This window comes from Lactuca saligna, chromosome 1 (genome assembly GCF_052625555.1).
Source record: "Lactuca saligna cultivar CGN05327 chromosome 1, ASM5262555v1, whole genome shotgun sequence".
Lineage (NCBI taxonomy): Eukaryota > Viridiplantae > Streptophyta > Magnoliopsida > Asterales > Asteraceae > Lactuca > Lactuca saligna.
The window spans coordinates 55001590-55011510 of record NC_136417.1 but is presented as its reverse complement, the minus strand read 5'-3'; the positions used below and the strand labels follow the sequence as shown (position 1 = coordinate 55011510).

Here is a 9921-nt window from a genome sequence, read left to right as displayed (position 1 = left end):
GATGTGAATCATATCGCCTTAAATGTTGTAGTTTCTTTGTATTTGAAAAGGAAGGAAAAAGAAGTATCGTAGTCAAGTTGAAATCTTTAACTTTTAACGAAAGTTAATTTTTTAGCGTCAAATTTGGTAACCTTTTATATAGTTGAAATATCTAATATTGTTCTGGAAAATATGTTATTTATTTATTATTATTTTTTTTTGGTTTATAAAAGAAATAACAATGTAGTTTCATTTTGTTTTTAGGGTTATACAAAACTTTTAGTTGTTTTGATTTTGGACGAATCATTTTGTGTAGGATTTGTTGTTATATGGCTAAGAGAGAATTTGGAAGTACATTTATGAGGATCTGACAATGGAGTTATTAACCGCTCTATCTTATACTCTACAAGAGACAAAAATATCTTCAATAGCCGTCACCAAAAGCTCAAAGAACATAAATAATGTTGCAAAAACTGTAAATTCTGATGAAAAAGAGAAATTTAGAGCTGATTTGATCTAAATATCGTATGCAGAGTCACCTGACACCATCAATATCAACCGAAAAAAACAATGGTCAGATTGTTTTTCCCATTTATGCTAATTGATGATCTGGTAGTGATTTCATCGTAGTTTTATAGATGCAATACCTATGTTTCTTGAATATTTTAAAAGTACGATTTTTGCAAATATTAGCATAAAAAGTGTTTATATAAAACATTTTTTTTCTCTATGAGTTGAAGGAAAAACTAATAAGTAGAGAGAAATGCTTGGTTTGTTGTTTTGTAGGTTGAATTTGCATGGAAAAGTTAGATAACTTTTTATAATTTAATGTGATTATTTTATCGGACAACCTACATATGGCTTTTTGTTGTGATATTACTATTGTTTATTTAAAGTAATCATATTAGAGATGTAAAAGAAACAATAGTTTTTTCCATCAGTAAAATGGTCGCAATATGTTTTGCTTTTTCAAAATTGGGTCACTGGGAAAAATGATTTTTATAATAAACAAAAAAAATATAAAATTGTATTGGTTAAAATCATTACAAAAAATAGTTAAGTGGTTAAATCAATTAATGTTGAAAGTAAGTTGTAAGTGTGTTTTTTTTGTATATTATAAGTAATGGAAAAAGCTATGAGTGAGATGTTATCATGTAATAAATTATTGCTAATGATAGTATTTTGCTTCCTTATTAGTTACCTAATGATAGTATTTTGTTTCCTTATTAATTACCAACAGTAACCTCTAATAATTTCAAGTTTTTATTTATTTATTTATTTATTTATTTTTTTTTATATTTTATTTTAAATTTTCATCTTATTTTTTATATTAATATTATTAATTTGATTACAAAGTTTTAGAATATCAAGGCAACATACTTAGGGCGATGAACTCATGGAAGCCTTAAGAGGGTCAACAAACAGTAAGATGACTAATGTGAATAAGATGTGAATAAAGAGTTAAAAAAATCATTTTAGAAATTGTTTTGTTGTTTTCCTGAATTTTTTGTTTTTTTCATTATAACATTGTAATAGGAAGAGACGAATGTAATATGCTATAATCTATTTGAAAGTACAATGTTATAATCTATTTTTTTTTTAAAGTATTATTCTTTTAATATTTTTTTAAATAGCAACATACGTTTAGGATAATAGCTTGGTAATATTTAAAAATTTGAAATGATTAGTTTACAAAAATTAGATATTATCAACTAAATACTATAAATGAGTAAAAAGAATTAAATCGTCAAAGTTCAATTAAAATAGCTATTTGTGAATGTATTATTTTTTATAGGTTAAATTTTAGAATTGTTTTACTCTATCACGTATCAACCGTGTTGCACACGTGTTATAACCTTTTATATATATATATATATATATATATATATATATATATATATATATATATATATATATATATATATATATATATATATGTGTGAGAGAGAGAATTAATAATACTATATATGGAATCTTATGATGAAAAATATCCTTATATGTTGATCAATTACTAATAAAGATCAATTAATAATGTTAGAACAATAAATAGTGGACAAATAAATGGAAATGACATATGAACTTGATATTATTTTAACTTTAGCTACCACATACGGACAACAGTTTAAAAAGATATATCATAATATTGAAGATTTGTATATTTTTCTTTTGAACAGTTGGGTATTATCAATTTGTATATTAGCAAATGAACAAATTATAAGGAAACGTTTATGATCTGTGTTTCTCAACCACAGAATTAAACAACATTCATTTTCATGTTCCTGTTGTAAAACCAATCATAAAAGAAGACATACAATTCTTTCAAATATGAAAATTTTCGGGAATATAGATGCGACAAATTAACACTAACATCCACAACTCCATTTCATTCGAGCCACAGAGATATTATCCATCTAGTTCAACAAGTCTTCCAAAGAGTAAATAAACACGAACAAATGTTTTATTCCACCTTGACACCCTACGCCACACTTGCTTTGCAAGGTCTCACTCCAAGAACAAGTGATTAACTTATTCGCTACAGACATAACATTGAAGGAATATTCCCCATTCTAGCCTCCTAGTTTAGTAGGGACTCTGTTAAGCAACACCCTCCAAATTAACAAATTTATTTTTGTGGGAGCAAAGCTATTCTACCGTGTGGCTATATTGCCATCTCCCAACATGACCTCATCAATACATTGTCATGTACACGCAATAAACTAGATATCATTCGGGCTTAACTTTCAAACCTACTTATACACATCTACGATCAAAACAAAACTATATTTACATGACATGAAATTCGGTTGTTGATCGGATTTAACCCCACAACACACAAGTGTCAACCACACCTAATGCTAGTCTTTGTTATGTTAACGTTCACAGATTAAACAATCTTTTTAGGTCTTTAAAACATAAAGTGTTGGAGTATGAAGTCTTGTCCAACTTGGGGCAACTTAGAGCACTTGGCACTACAAACTAAATTACATTTAGTGGCACAAGTTTTTAGTGGCACAATCTTTTAACTACACTATATTAGATTTTTAGTGGCATTATTTTCCTTTTGGTATGAAAAGATTCTAAATTTCATTTACTGCTTCTTATTCCCAAAATAAAAGGCTTTAGGCAAAATTTTGATTTTCATTTACGGCTTCTTATTCCTAAAATTAAAAGCTTTCCGCCTACCTCTAAAATTTAAGATTTTAATCAAAGTTCCCACCTCAACTTTCATTTCTTTGCTTGCCCTAGTTAGTTTAGTTTTTTGAGATCGTAATGAACAAGAGAGATTGGCAGGGAATATGGATGTGATATTGTTAGGGGGTTTCCAATGTAAAACATGCGAAAGAGATCCATATTTTTCTCAATCGATATTTGTTTTGGGCCACGATTAACGAACCTGAGCAGGAAACACAACTGGGTATATCTGATTCGAAGTTGCTAACGACGGTTCGAGTTTCACTAAAGATCAAGAACAAGGAAGGTTTCACTCCTTCATACTACTCCTCTCTCACCACTCATCAAGCTTTTGATGCACTGTAAGTGTTTGATTACATGTATCTATGTAATTTGATTATTGTCTCAAAAAAACAGGTGGGTAATGGTGACTGCACGTTGTTTTGGTTAGATAAATGGCTGGACAACGAAAATTTAAAGTCAATGTTCCCAGAATTGTACAAGCTAGAGAAAACTAAAAAGTGCAAAATAAGGGACAGGATAAACACCGGGGGAATAACATGGGAATGGAAATCGAGTCCATCCTCTAGTTCTCAAGCATGTGAATTTGCTGAATTGGCTCTCAAAGTGGAATCATTCCTACCAAACTCCCAACCAGACAGGTGGGTATGTAGCATCTCGGGGGATGGGGTTTACCATGTCAATGTGGTAAGGGAACTGATAGATACGGTGGGCTTGAGTAATGAAGGAGGGAAGATCGATTGGATTCCGGAGGTCCCAACTAAGGTACGGTGTTTCGTTTGGAGGGCGGTCTTAAATGGTATCCCAACTGCGTGTGCTCTCCAAAAGAGAGGAATCAACTTCAACTCAGTTATGTGCAGCTATTGTGATCTAGAAAGAGAAGATACTGATCATGCTTTGATCAAGTGCCCGATGGCAGCAAAGGTGTGGGAGGAGATGTTAAGGTGGTTTGGCATTCCTCATCCTCAATTTGGGAATATAAGTGACGTGGTGAGGTTCTGCTCTACATGGGGAAGATGCTTAAAGAAGAGGAGGGACCTAATTAGCATTTGCTATGGTACTGCATGGCTAATCTGGAGAGCAAGGTGCAATTTTATCTTTAATAAGATTCAGGTATCACCCAACCAACTGGCGGGGAACATTCAATCCATGGTGTTTTCATGGATTAAACATAGGAGAGTTAATTGTTCTTATAAATGGATTGACTGGTGCTCTAGTCCTTCCTATTGTATGTAAATATTTCTTATCTGCAGTTTGTACTTTTGGCCTATAGTTTCTTGCTATTTTGACCTCTTTTCTAATATATTATTTGCCGGTTCCAAAAAAAAAAAAAAGAAATCTTGGATGCTATATTAAACACTAGATGCAATGATAATGTATTGTTTTCTGTGAATACCACTGATCGAGTAAATATTATGATATATGTTTAATTTTTTTTCTTTTCTATATTATAATGATCTCTTTTATTATGTTGCATTTATGATTGTTCTTTTCCATCTCATTAGTCACCTAGTTGAGCAAAGGAAAAAATGCTTTAAAGGAAAATCTTGTTCATTTTCTTCTTCATTGGTTACTATTGTGATTCAAGAATCTTTGCATCTAAGGTTTATACATCTCTATCTATAAGGGGTTAGTTTTCTACATTACCTTAAACCCAATTAATTTGACCGAACACACCATCTAAGATAAAATAAATGACCATTTACCCTTTAAATTAGTAGTGGTAAAGAAATAACTATTATATCAATAATTTTTATAATTAAAAAAATATAATTCTAAATAAAAAATAAATAAAAAGTTTGGTGGTCAAGATCATGAATCATATTTTTATATGGAAGTATTTAATCATGTGCACAATTTCATATCTTAAAAGGTTCAAAAAAAAAAAAATAACACTAAACTATTATCTCCTTTGTTTTATCATCATGATCAGACGTTTAATGAAAGTCAATTTTCCTAGTCTCAATTTCTAACATATGGTGTGGGCTATCTCAAGTTAAGGTAATCCTTTACAAGATTATCTTTTTTTATTTTTTTTATCATTCTTTTAATTCAAAATTTAAGATTATACATTTATACTATCTCTTGTTGCAGGTGGTCTCTTTCCTTACCTTTACAGAGCTTTGTTAGTTATATATAATGTGGCATGAGAAAGCATTTTCAAAGGCATTGTGAACCTGCTTGTTACTTTTTAATGTTATCATTAGAAAGGTGATAGATAGTATTATATTCGATATGTATATCCCTAGTTACCTATTCTTCCCATGCATGTTAATTGGCATTTATCTTTATGTTGTTATATAAGTTCAAGTTCAGTTTTACTATAAGTATTGATACTGTGTTTTATCGTTTATTATGTTAATTGTCTTTTCATTATTTTATAATTTGTTTAAATTAAAAAGAAATTAGATCTATTTTTAAACATAATTTTTTTTGGGAAAAATATATGCCCCAAAAGAAGAAAAATGATATTTATTTTAGTAAATATATAGTGATATAAAAAAGTGCTACTAAAACCCAAAAGTTGTTGTAGTGGCATAACAAAATAGTGTCACTAAAGCCTAAAATGTTGCAACGACACAACCAAAAAGTGTCACTAAAGGCTTTTAGTGGTAGTGTTTTTAGTGATACTTTTTTTTTGTGCTGCTGACTGCTACAGGGGTCTTTAGTGGCATTTTTTTTTTTTTTTTTTTTTTTGTTTTTAGTGACATTTTTTCTATACCACTAAATGTCATTTTGTTTGTAGTGTAGGAGTGGAATGGAGAAACTTGATACATAGTTTCACCATTTGGAGCAACTTGGAACAACTTGGAGTACTTGGGAGTGGAATGAAGCAACATGTATACCATTGCCACTCATGATACATGTTGCGCCATTCATGGAAGGTGTTGCGCCAAAGTGGAAGATGTTGCGCCATGCTTGAAGGATGTTGTGTGATCCTTGCACAAGATGGTCCATCATCATGCAAGTTGTGCCATCTTAGTGCAAGGTGCGCTATTGCGGTACCCTTGTAACATTGTAAATTTTCAAATAAAATTTTCATTTTTAAAATCACATTAACTCAGTATCATATTTCTCAAGAATCACAAAATGTATAAGTTGTCAAAACACAAGTCAACAATGTTAGATAAAATCCCAGAATCCTCAAAATCTTGATCTCTAACTGGTGTGTACAATCAAGCCGGTACCTTCCTGCGATCCTGAAAAGTACCTGAAACACATATCACACAACATGGTAAGCACGAAGCTTAGTGAGGTCCCCAAAATACCACATACACAAATAATAAGCTTCTCATTGCTATAACTCAACATGGACCCTCCGGTCTCACGGCTCGGTATTGACCCTCCGGTCGTGTGTCTCAGTGAGGACCCTCTAGTCTCACAGCGCGAGTCGGACCCTCCGGTCTCACAGCTCGGGTTGGACACTCCAGTTCGATCTCAGAATACACAAAATAATATATCATATATCACAAAGATAAAATGAATAATATCACATAACTCAATTAAGACCCTCCGGTCACTTAGTAGTACCACTCAGGTATGTATAGTGAGAAGACTCACCTTATAAGTAAAGTAAGTATGTCTCGTACTCGAATCACCGGTCTAGCCTCCTCCTATCATATATCGTAATTAACTCTAATTACTAAACAACCCCCAAGGATGTTAGGTTAATCCACCACAAATTCTCAGAAGGATAAAAGACCATTTTACCCTCCCAAAGCCTCTAAAGTCCACACTTTGACCAATCCCTAAAATTCAATAAAAGTCAACCCAAGCACGTACGTCGGGCGTACTACTTCACCATGCATGCGTCGGGAAATTTCATCACTACCCTGTGTGTATCTGGGAGTACGCCCAACGTACCTCCCATACTTGCTTATCCCATTCTCCTGGTCTTAACCCATTAAGACCATAGTTATAATCTTAGATTTGGACTCACTAAAGGCTAATATTCCATAAAGTTTGTGACTTTAAGCCTTTGCATGGTTGAGAAAGTCCAAAACTCATAAACTCTCACTTCTTACTCACAAAAATTATCATATATCATGCATGGGTAGTTCTTAACGTCCAAGATACCATTTTTATGAGTCCACTCCACTAGAGACACTTAAAGGGACAAGTATTAGGCTTTAGAGTTCAAAAAACTCATAAAGCTTCAAGCTTTGGGATATAAACACTAAAATGAACCACAATATGCACAAATCAAAAGAATAAGAAAGCTTTGAGCTTTATACCTCCAAATGATGCACCAACCACAAAGAAACTCAGATCGAAAGCTTGGACTCTAACTCTACTCCCTTTAAAGCTCCTTCTTCACCCAAAGAATCCCACAAAGATCACTCAAAATCTCCAAATGGCAACTCAAGCTAAGAAACATAAATTAGGGTTTTGAGGGGAGTTGATGAATGGAAGTGGTGGCTGGAAATGAGGCCATCATGTTCCTTAAATAGGGGCACACCACACAGTTAGGGTTTTCACTCTGAGCCTAGTACGCCCAGCGTACCCTCTGGTACGCCCAACCTAATATATGGCTTACGCTTCCAAATCACGCAGATGAGTACGCTGAGTGTACACACGCGTACCCCATAAGTACTCAGCTACCACCTTTTCTCAATTAAAGGCCAAACTTGACAGCTTCAATAAAGTAAGAGCTATTTGAGATATACTTGGTCTTGGGATGTTACAATTCTCCCTACTTAAATTAGATTTCTCCCTCGAAATCGATCTTTATCGACACATAGATTGGAACAACGATCTGAGAAGCTCAACCGGAAAATCTCGTAACATACAACGATCCCCCCTCCTAAGGCAATCCGTACCCAAACAGGAACCCTCCGCCCGAAGAGGGAAAAATCCTATTTTTCCGTGTTGGTATCAGCTATGTGTCTCTCGATCTCGGAAACTATAGTGGGCTATCTCCCTGACAGACCGCCATGTGGGATATCATTATGCCAATTGCTCGTCGATTCACGGACCGATAAAACACTTCAAACTCTGATTATCTCATTACAACTGATAAGACAAGTCCCTAACCATAATTGGATGCTAATTACTCCTGTCACACAAACCAGTCGATCTAGACCATAACTCAAAAGGAATGGATGGGTCACATCTCGCTAAGGACCAACCGTCAGCACTGCAATCAAAACCAATAGGAAGAATGAATCTCAATACTCTACCTTCAGAGAATAGAGGAATGATCATGCTCTGTCGGAAAAATCCTCTGATATCCATAACCGTAAGCCTCATCTTCCATTCAAATCTCCCTTCCCTCTCTAAATACCAGATCAGCTCCCGACCTAAAAGTTGAAGTTTCAGGGCTACCCTAGGATATCCGTCCAATCCAACAAAGTTGTCTCAACCAATCACACTAGACTCACAATCACCAAGTTCGCCTTGCCTTAAGCGATTACTACAACTGGATTAAAGGTGTACCTCACCTCCGACCTCTGTCATCTACCACTTTCTACTTCATGCGAGTCGTGGTTCTCCTCAAACCAACGAACCGATCCACCCAGGTCCAAAACATCAGATGGGAAACATCCTCTCTTACATAGAAATCCATCCGAAAACTTCGGGATCTCAACTTGCCCATCCTCCATATAGATAGAGCCAAAACTCAACACAAGAGTCTGGTCGACACGGAATTGGAACCACTCATATCCAATCTATTACTCAACTCATGAACCATGCTTCATGAATCTACACATGCATTACAACTCGATCCTTCCGATTTGCGATAGATTATCCCTTAATCAGGATAACACGGTCTCCTACCATCACAGAGACCCCAGTCTCGCCCCTGTTCCGGCCACCATGTTCCCACAGACTTATTTGGCAAGGCTACCCAGGCCTAAGAACCCCTCTACGTCACCCCTAACTAATAAAGGCTATGGCTCCCTGCAGTTTTACAACACTTTCTCACTGGCTAACAAGTGTTACGGCTCCCCGCAGTCCTTATGACACTCTCTCATTGCCTCGTGAATTCTACTGCTCCCCACAGTCTTACAATACTCTCTATCTGACTTAGGTATGCTACGACTCTCTGTAGTCTTACGATATTCTCTCTATCTGAATCATGTATACTATGGATCCTCGTAATCTTATAATATTCTCTCACTCGGACTCATATATGCTACGAATCCACGTAGTCATACAATTCTCTCTCTTTGACTCATGTATGCTACGGCTCCCCGTAGTCATGCGATACTCTCTCTAACTCATGTATGCTACGGCTCCCCGTAGTCTTATAATATTCTCTCACTCTGACTCATGTATGCTACGACTCCCCATAGTCGTATAATATTCTCTCACTCTGACTCATGTATGCTACGACTCCCCGCAGTCATTCGTTACTCTTACTTGCCATGGGCTCACCCCATGTTTTTCACTAACAGTCCTAAGTGATTACTCATACCCGGATCCGCTTACTCACTTATCACCCCACAATCTCATCATCAAGTTGTCACGCCACTGAGTTCACTATCTAATATTTAGCGGTCCAACATAGTTAGGTGCACACACCTTCCCAAATTATGTATCACTACTCTTGACGAAAGTTCTCGTAAGAAAGAAATTTTCCTTAGTACAGTCACACCCTTGGGTAATCCCCATCTAGCGAAAATTAATTGAGGGTCTCAAAACTGGAAATATAGCCGCTTGATGTTTCACTCATTGTCTGACCAACCCAAGTCTTATAGTAATCTAATGATTTAGGGCATCATACTTAGATACCTCGATACACTATCA

At 34.9% G+C, this 9921-nt stretch overlaps 1 protein-coding gene across 1 annotated transcript; it reads left to right on the top strand.

Annotated features, from left to right (window-relative positions):
• The first annotated feature begins 352 nt into the window (after positions 1–352).
• On the top strand, positions 353–5301 carry LOC145006637 (uncharacterized). Its single transcript, XM_078965718.1, has 3 exons — positions 353–454; positions 3568–4284; positions 5266–5301. The coding sequence occupies exons 1-3, from the start codon at positions 353–355 to the stop codon at positions 5299–5301; spliced, it is 855 nt and encodes a 284-aa protein (XP_078821844.1).
• The last annotated feature ends 4620 nt before the right edge of the window (positions 5302–9921 follow it).